Here is a 15,613-nt window from a genome sequence, read left to right as displayed (position 1 = left end):
CTTCTGGGAATTCTTTCTGAAATTGTTTTTCATTTTCCTTGTCTAATTATACAAAATGGTGAGAGATTAATTTCCCAGTGGAAATGATGTCTTTTGAACTCAATCCAGTGCTTTCAACCTCAGCATTCCTGTCATTTTGGCTCATTCAGAAAATAAATTAACTTGAAGGACTTCAGTCCCAGCACCTGTGCCACTACAGGGGGACAGCTGAGCACCAACTACACACCCTCCCAACCTCCCCACATTGTGCTGGAACGTGCTGGAAGCTGCAGATGTGCTTTATCGCTTTAATTCCTTTCGTTTCCAACCGACTCCTCAGAGGTCATTTTCTTCTATATTCGTTTTGGTACTGCACTCATTACCTCTGCAGCTAAGTGTTTCCAGCAGAGCTTGAAAAACCTTCTTTGATGGAGATGGGGACCAGTGATTTGTGCTTAGGATGTGGTGTTTACGACTGCTGCTGCACCAGCATTGGGCAGGGCTTGAGGACCGGCCACTTTGGTTACTGACAGTGTCAGCAGCACTCTGCTCTGCGGGTACTGGCTGTAGGGTGGTAGTCACAGAGAAAAGTGCATTATTAGAGATAGCAGAAAAACTTTCACCCAGAATATCTTTGACTACAGATGGTGGTCTTTGGCTGTTTTCTCTTTGCAAGGGAAAATCTGTGGGTGAGATGGCAGAGTAGTCATCATGTTTGCTCTTCTGGTGCTCTCCAGGGTTTTGTCCATGCCTGTCTCTTCAGCTTGTTTCCTTCACAGCCTTTTCCACACTGATCTTTTTACCCGCTTGATCCCACAGATGTGTGTTTCTATGGGCTTTCCAGAGAAAGATGGTTATTTGTGTATGCTTTGTCGTGCAGTTTTTTCATGGGCTTCGTCCTGTCTGGGTTTGTTTGCTTACGGCAAATTCTTTCTTTCAGTTCTGTTTTCCATGACATGACTCATTCCAGTTGCTGCTTCTCCATCTCCCTGTCTCTCTCTGCTGAACAAAATGGATTTTTCCCTGCTCTGCCCCCTCTCAGTGTCTAAGTTTCTACTGTTTGCTTTTTCTCTTTGCCTCTAATCTTCTCCCCAACCCAGATGACCTAGTGAACTCTCCCTGAACTGAAGCTGCAGGCTTGCCTGTGCTCTCACTGCCTGCGAGCATCTGACCTACCTCTGAGAGCAGCACCTCTGCCTCAGTGGAGGCACATCACGTGTGCTGCAGTGATGGTGATTCCCACTGCCGGCTTGGTGGCAAAACCTGACCCAGTGGAGCCCCTGCTTGGCTTTTTTGCTTCCTACAGTTCAAGAGTTTTGCCCAGAAAAGTTCTGTGTCCTTTTTGGGGACAAGGTTGCAGAAGAGGATCCTCAGAGAATCAGCCTGAGCTTTTCAGCTCAAATGATAATTTGTCACGTTCAGTGTTAGTTTTTGTATTGCATGCTCTTACCACTGTTCCCTTCTTCTCCCTCCCCTGCTGCATAACCTATTTTAAGCCTAAAATAATAGTAACTTTACATTGAGTTTAGAAGCTTTTGTTTTGTTTCCAAAGCATTTAAGCCAGTGAGGTCCTAAGCCTTGACTTCAGGCTTTTATTCATGGTTCCAGCAAATGCTGCTTCAGTGACTGATAACTTACCCAGCCAGAATCACTGCTGCTTCAGGCTGACAGTTTTCTGTCCTTTGCTTAAGAAGCTATTTGGGTCATACTGAGGAAAAGACTGAGAAAAGCATTCTAGATCATCCTAAAATGGGAAAAGAGCCCTCTGGACTGCTTCTACACAGCTAAAAGTGCTATCCTCCCCACTTTTGGAAAGTTTGCGACCTCTTTCTTCTAGCTCTCTTGTTGAGGACTTCCAGGAGCAGAGCAGTGGCTCCTGTCTCTGGTTTTCATCTCTTGTGCATGAATGCCTCACAATTTCTTTAATACATTCTTTGCTGTAGCCAGCTTTGCCATAGCACTCTTTGCTGAGGTCTGTGCTGCACAAATTTGCTACGAAAGTTGGGCTTTAGTTGGAGGCTAGGATGGTTGGTCCCAAGAGGTGAGTTGGGTTTCGCTGTCCCTTTGGGGGAAGATCTTGGTTCTGTGGGGGAAGCACTGGCAGCTGCCCGTCTCCTCTGGTATTGTCTTGCTGCTGATATCCACTGAAGCAAACTTGCAGAGGAGTACAGGCTGGGGGCTGGAGTGCAGGTCTGGTCACTGATCCATGGGACGTCATACAACGCACGTCTTCTGCATGGGACACCCACTGACTCTGCTGTAGCATGTGCGTTTCTTTCACTTTAGTTCAGGCCAGGAGGTAAGCATGGTGGTGAGAGGCGATTTGAGTTTGCAGAGTCCCTGGGGAAAGATGGCTAATCGAACTTGAATTGCAGTTTGCTGGCAACGAGTGCAGTGTGTGTGGGAACAGGATAGATCAGCTGACATGCGGCAACTTGATTATAAGTCTGGACAGGCGAACTAGTTTAAGAAAAGGTTGCAGAGTGGTTGCATCAAGAAATTCCTTGAGAGTGCTTTACTGTGAACCTAGCTGTCCACCCTTTGGCTGCATGTGTCCAGCTGTGCTGGCAGCCTCTACAGGGAAGCACAAAGCACTCGATTGAAACGAAAGACCAAAGACAGTGTGTTTGCTTTCCTTTTCTCTCTGCTCTTCTATCACCTCTGTTTAGAATTATTTCAGCAGGCAATTCAAGAAACATGTAGAAGTTTGGAGAATAGCTCCATGTTAGTAGAACAAACTTCTCTGTGAATTTGAATAGACTATTAGAGTATTGTGTTCTACTTTAAAAATTAAATTGTTCATTGTACAATCAGTTGCAAAACTAGCTTTTCCTCTTTATTTCTTCCTTTACTGGTCCTTGCATTTCATTTTAAGTAGTGATTTACTGTCCTGCTACAGACCCATCGCAGTTCTTGACCCAGGCTTTTTCCTTGTCCTAGCTGCAGCCTCAGAAGAAAGTCTGACCTTTGAAACTCCGTTTTAATAATCTTATTTCTGTACTTCTGGTATCTGTCCTGTGCCACTCTCGGTTTGCTGTTCTTGGCAGACCCTCTGCAGCGCTGTGCCCTTGTGGAGCTGGGCTGGGCTCTGGCTGGAGCAGGCAGGCTGTGGGCATGGCACTGTCAGGAAAGGCAGCTTCTGCGCTGGGCTCAGGCTGCAGCAGTGTGCAGGGTGGCCATGCCCCGTGCTGCCTCTCAGCCAGCATTTGTTGGATGCCATGTGGTAGAAATGCTACTCATGAGTGCTGAGCGTGCTCATGGTGCTGTGTACATGCTGGGGGTGCATAGTTTCCCAGGGAGGTTATTAGCATTGTGGAATTTCAGGTCATGTCTGGGAAGGGGTAAATGTCCTGCTGCAGTTTTGAAGAGGGCACTGAGAACATTTAAATCTCTTGTCAGGCTGGCTCCCAGCACCAGGGAGGCAAAGGGGCACTGTGAGCCCTGTGCTACATCCCAGGACTGCTCCAAGGAACCCCCTCTGCAGCTGCCCTGGGCTTGCACAGGTCTCTGGGGGTGAAGGGCAGGATTGGCGCCAGTGGGATTGTGGTCCCCTTTCTGCTGACTTTCCCAGAGCTTTGAGGTCCTTGCAATGGTCTGCGCTGCTCGTCCCTCACGAGTGGCTGTGCAAACTGAGGATTAAAACTGGTCTTGCCTCAAAGATGTCACAGTCTTGGCATTAAACCACCAGTCATTGTTCAGAACAACTGGGCAGTGCAAAACTTCTTTTCACAGACAAGGAATGCAAGGCATGTCTGTGTTACAGTTATTTTAAAAATAAAGATGACATTGTCATTTAAAATTAGGTTGGTTTTGATGTGTTCAGACTCCTTGTTCGTCAGTAAATGTTGAAAGGAGGAAGGGCGTGTGTGCTTGCAGGAGAGAGGGAGAGTGAGAAGCTGGCTGGACTCCAGTGCAGATAGTTGGCGGAGCAGGATGTGCAAGTTGTTGCTCAAGCACCCTAGGAAACTTAGGGAAAGCTGTTAAACTAGTAGAAGTTTTCACTTTTCATCAGTCACTTGAGTGATCTGGCCATATCTGCTCTGCAGGACTTGCTCAAAAATGCTCTGTGAAACTTTAAGTGCTTTAGTTATTCCAGAAATGTATTTTTCTAAAGCAGTTGACCTTTAGTTACATTATTCTAGAGACTTCTGTATATCTGACATGCTTGGTTCCCTGTCGCTTCTGCCTACCCCGCAAAGTGTCTGCTGCTTGATTTCCTTTTAACATTTAGACATAGTAGGTGGATAGTTTGACCAAGGTAATTTTTTCCTTGGGTGACAAACACAGCAGGTTATATAACTGTGCTGAGCTAAGCAGTCCAGATGGTTGGCAGGTATCCCGGTTGACTTCGGCTTTGGAGGCTCTTGGGAATGCCTGCACTTGTAATAAAACATGGGCTTGTTTTTAATTAGAACCATCATTTAGTTCAGCTTGGAGAGACAGAAGGGCAAGACCTGTGTAGAGGATTCAAGCCCCCAGATGCTTCATTTTTGATATTTTCTTTTCTTTTAATCAGGCTCAGGCATTGTTGCAAGTTCTGAGCTGAAATTTATGCTGGAGGGAAGGAGAGGGAGAGCGAAAGAGGGAAGCGAGGTAGGGGGCGTGGCTCAGACTGCAATGCATTAGTTCAGCACTGAACAGTAGGTTGGGAAGGAAGGAAGGAAGGAGCTTGCTGCCAGGGACCCTGGGCCACCCTCTTCCAAATGAACAGCCCTCGTTTGAATGACATAAACCAGCATTTCACAGTGGGTTTCTGCTGCCCTGCCAAGTCTTTCACTGGGGAAGCAAGGCCTATTTTTAATTCCCCTCCCCCCACAGGGAGGTTTGCAGGGATGTGGGCTGGGAACAGTCTTACTTGTATCTGTATCGTTTTGGCTCAGAGAGCAAGGAAGGTTATTTCTGGCCACAACACAGTGTAGTCTAGCTCCGAAAATCCTGCTTGTAGTATGAAAACCTGGCTCTCGGACAAAAATAGAACAGCTTTGATAAGGCAGAGCCAGAAACAAGGGCTGATTTCATCAAGTTTGCCAGGTGTCCTGCTTTTAACAAGGAAGTACGCTCTTTTCTACATGAGCTTTCTTGCTCTGTGCTTTGCTGGGATCCCAACATAGCAGCTCTGTAATGGTGTGCCAAGCTTGCTCGGGTGTCAGGTGTAGAGGATCCTGCCTGGTGTGGTATGGACCTGCGCCGATCTTGCTCTTTCCTTTTTCTTCCTTTGCTCCTTCCCTCCTCTTTCCCCCTTCCCTGTTGCTGCAGGGTGCAGGTATGTGGTGCTCTCCCCTCCCCAGACGTGTCTACACCATGTTGTGAAAGGAGCACCAGGTCGCCAGAGGCTCTGGCCATTCCTGTGCATGCCACGGGGTATGGCTCTCTGCAGAGATGTGGCTGAGCAGCCTGCTGGGAGCCTGCACCCAAGCAAACAGTCCCTGCCTTTTAGGGCTGTCGTGGTGTTGCATCTAATCATGTAAGCTCTGGGCATCAGTAGGCAGGTTTTGGGTACAACAGCAGTGCTGGAGAGGTACTCTCAATCTCCAGGGGTCAGGGCTGGCTCAGTGTGTGCTTCCATACACAGTTCAATCCATGTCTGGGCAGCTGTGGGAAGTGGGGAGCCTACCCACCTCTCTGTCCTTGGCTGTTCATTCTCTCTTTCTCTGGTGCTGGACCAAGTGTTTGCATGCCCACACTATGAACCTGATCTGGCTGCACACTGTCAAGTAATAATAATATTAATAACTGGCTTGCTGGGTTAATTTTCAGCTGGATTGGACTCCCTGTGCAGCTCTGCCAGTGCTGCCTCTGTCTTTGCTAGCAGTGGTGGGAGAGCATGGCTGTGAGTGTGTGGAGGGTGAGATGGTTCCCTTCAGCTGCAGGATGGTGTTAGATAAACTGAGGCCAGCTGTGAAACCACCATATCATGCTGCTGCTCATGGCACTGAGCAAGGGCACCACAACCTCCCATGGACAGGCAGGCACAAGGGCGTGGGACATTTGGAGTGCTTTGTGGTGCTGATACCTGCCGGTGGCCCTGCCTGCCTGTACAAGGGCAAGTGAAATGGCAGAGCAGAAGCATCACTGGGACAGCAAGAGCAGCAAAATGATGTACAAAGTGTTCCTGGCAATGGAAACACTTGCCTGGGGAGTGTCAGGTTTTCAGAGCAACTTCTGGGGCTCCCCAGGGCGAGCTGCCATCCATCTGCAGGGCATCACCTTCTCTCTATCCTCCCATGGCATGGGAAAGCAAAGCCAAGGAGCCAACTTCTCTGATGTCACTCCCCAGGGAAAGGTGCTCATGGTCTGTGTGACTGAACAAGGGGAGGTAGGAGGACTGTAGGCTGCCTGTCTTCATGAAGGCCAGTTTTGGCAGTAACATGGAAAAGACAGAAATGCAGCCATAGCCATGTGAAAAGGAAAGTGAGCACTAATGTGCCTGGCCAGAAGACACGGGTAATTCACAGACTGGCCTTTCTCAGACGTCCCTGAAAGTGCTTGCATCTGACAGCAGTCTGAGGAAGTGAAGAGGTAACTCAGTCTTCACAGTCAGAGAAAACGTGCCACCCGTATTTGCTAAAATTAAGCTTGAAAATGCTATTCTTTCACTTCCTTTTCCTCTTAAATTGCTGTGGAAATAATGGAGTATTTGGTGGTAAAAACAGTAGAAACAAAATAATGCCTTATTATCATTTAAACTGATTGTGCTCAGTAATTCATTGAAGTTTTGCTCTCTTGAAACCACTTTGAGTTACCCAAGATCTCCACGCAAAATCTGTTTGTTGCCACTTGCAGCACCTTCGCTGCAGTTCATCAGAGGGGATTTTTGTGTGCTGCCAAAGCTTTAAATGAACGCAAGAGTTAGTCTTCTCTGGCATTCTCCTAAGAGCATCTGAGCACTCCACAATATCATCCTGAAGGGATTTTGTACAGGCATTGCAGAATAGTTTTCATAAACCTTTTCCTTAATGGCTGCTGCTTCTTAGGCTTCCAGCTCCTTGTGCAAGACTGGAAACAAATTCTCCAGGACTGATCTTCATGTGTTTCAGTTTCTGTTGTGCTCTGAAGGGGATGAGGTCTTTAGGATCTCAGCTGCAGGAAAGACATCAGGTGCATCATTGGTGTCCAAGTGAAAAAGACATTAAGAGAAAAGACTTGTTCCAAGTGGATCTTCTGTTCTTCCTCTCATGTAGGGCAACTGAACGGGTAGGAAAAGGGATGTGTAAGAGCCCCAGCATCTGGTTTCTACTGCTGGGCTGAACAAGCCCTTGTGTAGCAGCTGCTTTGCAGCTTCAGGGTGTTCAGGGTGCTGGAGACACCACCCAGCCTACCACCATCTGAGTCAATCTCGGTGACTGGACTCCAGTCCGTGTGCTGGTTTTTGCCTGTTTTCCCTTTTTGTTTATAAAAAGTTTGCAAAACACCCATGTAAAATGTCTGTGCTCCTCCTGCCTGTGTCTTCACAACCTGTCCTTGGGTGACTGGCAAGCCATTTGGACTACCAGTTCTGAAGGAATATAATGATTTCTATTTGTACTCTTTTGGCTTGTGCATCTTCTGAGCTGAAAGTTGAAAAACTCGTTCATGGTTGTTTTGAGGATTTCTGAATATGAATCACACGGAAATTGCATAACACTGCAGCATTTCCTCCTATTGCTCAGGGCTTTAAAAACATTGCTCTCCTCCAGGGAGACCAAGGAAATCTGGCAGGACTGGCCCATTTTGACAGTGGTTTTAGTCTAAATGGAAAGCTCTGGGTTGAAGGGTAGGTCCTAGCACTAGTAAAAAGAGTGGAAGGTGTAATCTTCCATGCCGAGGCATGGACTAGGTGAAATGGTGTGTTCCTTGTCAGAGATCCCTCTGTCTGTGGCTGCAAACAGGACTGCTGGCCCTGTTGTTGCTTAGGGCTTTCTATAAATCACCACCACCTCCCACCTCTGAGAAGCCAGACAATTCTTTCCTCTAGATTTTAGCCATTTGGGCAGAATTTCATGCCAATGTTGGAACCTGAAAGATTTTGGGAGTTGTGCTGAACACTGTGCAACCTCCAAAGGATACAGCTTAGGTTGGCCCATTTTGAATTTTAAATAAAAAACTGCTTTGTGTGTGAAATGTAGTGTATTCATATAAAGGATGTGTGCGTACATACAATTGCCATATAAAAGCACAGTTAATTTATTGTGGAGGTTAGTAGACATCATGGGCAGCCCGTGTGAGCCCTGAAATGAGGAAGTAAACATAAAATTACTTATCATCTTTTAGTTCCTCCTCCAAACCCCAGCTACTTCCTTTTCTTTTCCCCCAGTCCAGTTTCATCCCAGACAACCCGCATGCGCCTGTTTTCTCTTCGCAAGCTCATGGGTGCAACTTACTTAGAAACAGGTTGGAAAACTGATGGATTCTTCTTAGTTTATCTGTGTGCAAGCAGAAGATGGCATCAGGCTGTGAACGGTGGCTGTAGAAGTATTTTATGCTATGGATGGTGGCTATTGGAGGATTTTTGATTATGAAAACCCACAGTTTATGTTTATATTAACCACAGCTCCAGCATAGGTGTTTATATGTAGTAATGGACAGAACTGAAGTTTGAGGGGGGAACTGGAGTACAGCAGCCTGCATTACTACTTCTGCCTGTACTTTGGTCCACGTGGTGCTGGAGACATGAGTTGAGAAAGCAGTCAGCTGTGGTTGCAGGTAGGATGTAAGTGAGGATGTCACCCTCCGGCTCGTCCCGCTGACAGTGAGGGAGCACGGTGGCTTGGCGTTGTTTCCTGGGCACTCTGTTCTAGCTAGCACATGCTTGGACATCACAGGCCTCTTAATCATCTCTATAAAGCCATTTCATCTGCAGAACTCAGTGTCTATTTAGTGAGATATTTCACCAGGAAGAACTTGTTCTTTGATAAATTACCTTAAACATTGAAGGTGGTAAGGTGCTGGCCCAGGCTACCCAGGGCAGCTGTGGGTGCCCTATCCCTTGCAGTGCCCAAGGCCAGGCTAGACAGAACTCTGAGCAGCCTGGGCCAGTGGAAGGTGTCCCTGCCCACGGCAAGGGTTCGAACTGGATGATATTTAAGGTCCCTTCTGATCAAACCATTTGATGATTCTGTGTTTGAGTTAATAATTGAGCATAATGCAAGTGTCAAAATAATGATGAATTGCAATTTCTGTTGTGCTCTTATAAAATTTATGCTTCTGGATTGCTTACAGATGAATCTCAGAACTTTCAATAATAGGTTGTAAAGGCCTTGTTTAAGCCTCCAAACACCAGTGATTCCACAGAAATCGAACAGCAGTAGCTTCCACTAAAAAAAGATATGAACTGGTTTTGTACATGATACTTGAGCATCTACAGTATGAATTTAGAAAACAAAATTCAAGGCATCAAGGTCTGCAAATTTAGTAGTACATTTATATATATATATATTTTTTCTTTACACATCACTTCTGAAACTTCCTAGTGAAGATATTTTGGCTCAGAAGATACATTCAAATGGGAATAATTAGTGAGAGCATGGTGTTAAAACAGTTGCAGTGTTGCAGGGTAGTAGGGATTTGTCTCCAAGTAAATCACTAGCCCCAGTTTTGTGAGTTTTATAACTGAGCCTGTTCCCACATGTGGTGTGTGGGACACAGGCCCTTCACTTCTCAGCAAATAATTTTTTCTTTCAAATTTCCTACCCTTTGTCAGTGACTAATACTGAAAAGTGAAAAAAGCTTTTACTTTGAGAAGCTTTCTGGGTTTAGGTTGTATGTTAACAACAGGAAAATGGGGTGTGGGTGTGTGTATAAAAATATATGTGTTTTATGGTATTTTATCATCTGGCTCTGTGCTGGGGGATTTGCATGTCTGCCGAGCTGCCTGCCTCTCCCCTTCCTGTTCTCAGCAAACCTTGCATGTGCTGTCAGTTAAATGCTGTCACCCTGCAAGGTGTAGCCACGCTGGCCCTTTGCACGGGGCTGGCACAAGCTTCAGAGCCCCATGCTTTGGTGCTGCATCTCATGCCGAGCCCCAGCACCCAGCGCTCACCTGCACAGCATCCTACAGCAAACCTTAGTGCAGCAATTGTGCACAGATGTGCAGGAGAGAGGATCTGGGGAGAGGGAAAAATATATCTGCCTCTCTCTTCAAATCTGGCACTTGGCGGTTGTTTGGAGGAGAGTTTTAGAAGAGGTTTCTGAAGGTTGTGTGCTCCCAGCCTGGTGTCCATCTCTCCTGGGACAGATGTGACTGCAGCTGTGGGTCCACCCCAGACATGCCATTCCCCTGTGTCCTGTGCAGCCCCTGACAATGCCCATCTACGTGCCTGAGGTAGCTCAGAGGGCATTGCTAAGGAGATATTGCAACTGTTTCACAACTGGTTTGGTTCCTTAACACAACCAAGTGAGGTGTTTCCCTCTCCACAGGCTCATGGTCCCTTTGGTCCTGTGCCCTGGCAGAGCAGCTGTGCTGCTGTGCAGCCAGCACGGGTGGGCAGCCCTGAACCTGAGGAAGACTCTTCCAGCCAAAGGCTCTGCATGGTTGGCAGGTAGTTGGGATGGTTGCCTACGCTGGTTTTGAGCACAGAGGAGGAGAAACAGCCATGGTCACCACGCTGGCTGCATCCACAGACCAGTGGTTCTGCCCAAGGACCATGAGCAGCAGTAGGCTTGGGCTGCCAGGAAGACTTGGAGGGTCAGGGGTGGCTTCACAGCTTCTGCTAGAAGAGCAGTTCTGTACAGAGAGCTTCAAAGGTCTTTGTTGTCTCAACACAGGTCCAGCAACCCAGTAGCTCTGTGGATTACTGGAGGTCTTTTCAGCTGTGCTGAGTTTTTCTATATGCTGAGTTTTTTTGTTCTGGACTGGGTTGCAGTCACCAGGATCAGACAGCTTGGAGAGCACGCTGTGCATGGGGAGTGCCAGGGAGCCTAGGGCCTCCATTGCCTCTGTCCCTTGTAGAAGTAATTGGATTTATAATTTTCTGTAGTGCTGTGAAGATGAATTGACAGTGTAACAGTGTGGTGGAGTTACAGGGAGGACAGTGCAGAGGAAGCATGTTCCTGTCTGAACAATCTGTAACTTTTTCTCAGTAATCAATGGAGACTTGGGTATAAAGAATAGTAAGAACCTCTTTAAAATTCAGCACCCTTTCACAGGGAGGAAGGTTTGTTCATTGGCTGACTGACTTGCATATGAGGCTTAATCTCAAAATGTGTCCTTGAGTGTTAAGCCTTGCATATTATCAAAGCTATTTTGGAAAAAGTGGAATATTAATACCTGTAAAGCCAGGCTGGACAGGAACGTCCTTAGCCATGACAAGAGCCCGAGGGGTCTGTGTGGGCTGGGCCAGTCCAGTCTGGCTCCCCATAGGGCACATTTCTGACAGTGGGGCAGATGATGGCCCTTAGGTCACTGGAGGAGCTTTGCTCTTGCCCCTCTTATACAGTAGACCTTCCTTCAAACCTGGAAACTTTCTCTTACCCTAAAAATATCTCACCCTTCAAAAGGCTTGAGGCAGTATAGGAAAACAATTCCTTTTTAGAAGTAATGTTTTTCTTGGAAAAGGAAATTATATTACAGAATTGGAGCTTGGTTAAAACCCTGATGTTGTAGAGTGGTGTTAATGGATTAACATACTGACAATGGATAAAAGGTTTGTCCTTAATAAGATGGATGCAGGATGACAGTATCTCCTTGTTTTATGGTTGCATAGTTGACCTCTGCATGAAATTTCCTTTTCACTGTGTGCCTACTTCACAATTAATGGCATAAGCACATTGTTTTTCCTTGTCTGTCCTTTTCCTCTCTTTTAAAGAACGGTCTCTGATGATTAACAATCTCTGTACTGTTGAATGTAACCAAACTGAAAGAATGAATGTGCAGGCAGATGCGTTTTTTCCCTGTAGGTGATGTGCTGCACACTATAACTTGAGCTCCGTGACTGGTCCTTTAGGCCCAGGGAACAGAGAAAACCCTTGGGAGAAGCATAGCAGATCTGTGCCAGGAAGCACGTCAGGTGCCAGAGCAAGTGGCTGAAACCTGGGCTGACCCATAAGAATGGAAAATACTTTGGTGTCCCAAGGACAGGATCTGGGGTGTGCTCAGCAAGGGCAGCAGCTGGGCTGGGACCGCAGCCCAGGGCAAAGCAGGGTGCTGATGGGGTGGGCCCCTGGGGTGGTAACCCAGCTGTAACTGGAGATCGAGGCTGTAGGAGCCAAGTCACCCTTGTGTTGTGTATTGTGTTAGTCTGTACGTCTGGGGTGAACCAGGACAGAGTACAGGGTGGGAAGTCTGCGTGGGATCCTGAGTAGGGCCATGCGTGTGCAAGCCTTTGAATAAGAGTTATCTCAAGGTGTGTCCCTGGTCCCCACAATGGGTCCTCAACGGAGGTACTGAGGTTGGTGAGGAAAAACTTCTTTAGGGAAGGTTGACCGCATAGCTGGGGCTACTAGGCAGCACCAGTGGCGGAGGAGCCTGCTGTTGGTTTCCTTTCCTCTTTTCACTTCTTTTATTTTCTTGATATAAACACTGTTCCTGAATGAAAATTTGCTTGCTGACTACAGCTGGTTTTGCTGCTGAATCATTCCTCAGTTTCCAGATGTGGGTTGATAGATTTTATCCTGCAAACAAAAATCTCTACTTGGACTTGCATTGCACAGCTAGATGCCCTAGGAGGGGGAGAGGGAGGTTGCTCCTTGGGAAGTGTTTCGGGAAGAGTGGGAGTTAGTGTGGAGGGGTGAGTCTCTGTCCAAACCCCCAGTTTTGAGGTACACTGTTACATCTGTGATTCCCTGAATGTGTCCTGGGGGGCGGAGCTGATGCAAGCTATCCCTCTGCCACCTGGCTGGTACCAGCACTGCTATGGTCTTGCGGTGGGTGGCATCGAGGGAAAGGTCTCCCTCCATTAAAGATAAACCAGGAGACAAATGAACAAGGTTATTTCATTCTTTAATGCTGACTAAGTTCCCTCATTCAACTCACTGCCCCAACTGGCACGTGCAGCTAGCGTGCTGGGTGAGAGCTACTCACGTCTGCTTTGCCACCACAGAGATGCCCTTGGAGCTGCAGTTCAGTGGCTCTCCAAGGCTGGCACCGTGGCCGATAGGCCAGGAGAACACAGGAATAGCCTGTATAGTGTGTGTTTTGATGACCTCCAAGAAAGGCATCTGTTTAGGTGGCCTAACAGCGATGTGCTATGTGACACATAGCCTTTTTGGGGTGGGGCAATTTGGGTAATGGGGATATTGAGCTGGTGTTGGAGCTCCCAGGGTGAATGCGGTGGCAAGGTCTGCTGTGGTCAGCAGTGTGCATGCCTGGCTGCAGCTGGCACCCATTCTTTGAGGACGTTATACTGTCAGCTTCTGCTGGAGCTCTAGGGGAAAATCCCAGCAGCAGGGATCCCACTAGAAGCACACAGGCCCTTGCGCCCAAGGGCAGCTTCTAAATCTCTGCCCTTAGTGTTGATGTCATTAACTGGGAGCCTGTGGTGGGAAAGATCGAGAAACACTTGCCTGCTTGATTGCAGGTCAGAGCCTCTCCTCCCCACTCCCCTTGGATGTGTCTGCCGTTGCTGCCTTGTGTGTTGCTATCAACATCGCCCTTGGAAACTTCCCTTTGCCGCTTGCTATTTCTGGAGGTAGCATGTGATTAAATCAGTTCCCTGTGCTTCACTCCCTGTGGAAGGGGGCTCCCAGCTTTGTTTCCAGCAGAGGAAGGGTGTGCACACCGCTGGCTTTGTTTAGCAGCCTACACAGGCCTTTTTTCCCCTGTTTTAATGGATGCTGCCACACTCAGCTCCAGCTTCTGATACTGATGGTGTGCTGGTGTGTGTGTTTCTGTTGGGGCTTTGGCTTGATGAAGGATTATTTTAAAACATTTTACTCAGTTGAGCTAGAGAAATAGATCAGCCTTCGGACAGGTTGTTCTTACAGCTGCGGTTTTAATAATGCTAGGCTTTCAAATCATCCTCAAACTGTGATTGAAACCTTCTACCATTGTTTTCTCCCTCTTTATTGTATCCACTGGAACATTAATCTAAAGTAACCAAGCTGTAGTAATGATCAGGACAGGAGGAAGAGCACCAGTATTTGAAGACAGGAGAGTCTTGTGGTGAAGCCCCGGTGTTGACTCAGAGGGTGGCTGTGTCACGGGCAGTGTTGCACGCATTGCCTCATTCTTCTGCATTTCGAGTCCTCTCTAAATTGACATTTCTTTTGTGCTCTTACTCTTCCCCCAACTCATTTATTCAGTCTGTAAGTACTTGTGAGTGAGGGTGGCTTTGTACTCCTTGCCTGAGTTGCACCTACCAGATGTTGCTGCAATGCCTGTAAGATGTAAAGGGAATTGTCTGCTTTGCTCTAAGTTTATATTCTTTATGGGTGTCTTTGAGAAGAGCATAGAGGCGAGGAACCATAGAGCAGTTTGGGTTGGAAGGAACCTTTAAATTAGGTCATCTAGTCTGACCTCACCTTCGTCCTGTTTAAAAGCCCCTTTACCTTCTGTTTTCACCTAGTCCATCCCGTTTGCATTCTCTCATTTTAAGAACTGTGCTAGCTGTTATTTTAATACAACTCCAAAGCTGTGGCAACCTGGCATTTGGAATGCAGAAGGCTGTGGTGGTCTTTGGGGACCCTGCTGCTGGGGGAGGTCAAGGCAGGTCCTCCTGACAGCAGAGACCAGTCAGGGTGACACCAGATGTGTCAGCAGTCCCTTCCCAGGTGGAGCCAGTATCTTCATAAGACTTTCCTCTTGTGTTTTCCAGGTCTACAACTCGAACAAGGACAACCAAAGTGAAGGCAGTAAGTATTTTTTACCAAGCCAGACCCCGAGAAGGTGGCAATGCTGTGTGGTGTGCAGACTTTGGTGGGTTAGCAGGAGATGCTGAGCCACCGGTGCTGGGGACACTGGGCTGAAGTGTGCTCCCCTGGGCCAGGGGTGTGGGGTGACAGGGCTTGGCCTGGGGACCGCAGGGTGGCCCCAGGGAGGAGCTGTATCTGGCACCCAGCAGGGAGCTGGTGCAGAAACTTGGTGGTGGGACTTGGGGTCGTGGAGGGCAATGCCAAGAAGTTCTCTCAACATTTCAGGGTGCATCCCCTCCTGCCTGCCCTGCACCCAGGTGTCCCCAGACTGCAGCAGTGGTGCAGGGGTTGCTGGCATGCCCCTGAGCTGGCTCCTTTTGCTTGTCAGAGCCGACGAGTGCAGGTGGCATCTTGGGCCAACCAGCTCTCCTTTCTGGACCAGGACGTGAAGGATGAACATGCCTTTTCCAAAGGGAAACTGGAGTAAAAAATATAAAGAGTAAGGAGGTCCTGCCTAATCAGGATTGTCAACAAGAGCCCCTAAAAATATAAAAGCTGGTTTTATTGTAGTTCAGGCAATCAAAGACTTGGCTAGAGGAGCAGTTGCACCTGGTCCTGGCTCTGTTTCAAAACCCTTAATTGAGCCATTTTCCAGTAGGTTTGAATTGCCATAATTGCAATACTCAAAACTCTGATCCCTTCCCTCCTTCCCCCTAAGTCATTGATCCACAGGAGCCCAGCCCAGGTTGATGGTTAATAAATCGTTCATTTTTATGCTGCCTCAGATAGGGCATTTTCATCTTGAGTAGAAGTATTTTTCTCACAATAATAGGTATAATTTGCACATGATGTTCCTCACACCCATTTT

General features: G+C 47.5%; 1 protein-coding gene across 6 annotated transcripts in view; it reads left to right on the top strand.

Moving 5' to 3' along the window:
- Positions 1-15,613, top strand: part of ARHGAP26 (Rho GTPase activating protein 26) — a 155,691-nt gene that overhangs the window by 52,223 nt on the left and 87,855 nt on the right. For all 6 annotated transcript variants that reach the window (XR_013929869.1, XM_080398173.1, XM_080398171.1 and 3 more), the window contains exon 12: positions 14,709-14,745. Coding sequence is in view for 5 of the 6 variants with exons in the window: in XM_080398173.1 (XP_080254299.1) it covers positions 14,709-14,745 (37 nt within the window). In the remaining variant the exon portion in view is untranslated. The remainder of the gene's footprint in view (positions 1-14,708; positions 14,746-15,613) is intronic.

The sequence above is a fragment of the Falco punctatus genome (assembly GCF_963210335.1).
Source record: "Falco punctatus genome assembly, chromosome: 8".
In the NCBI taxonomy this organism is placed as follows: Eukaryota; Metazoa; Chordata; class Aves; order Falconiformes; family Falconidae; genus Falco; species Falco punctatus.
The sequence above is the reverse complement of the archived record's forward strand: the minus strand, read 5'-3'. Positions and strand labels throughout refer to the sequence as shown.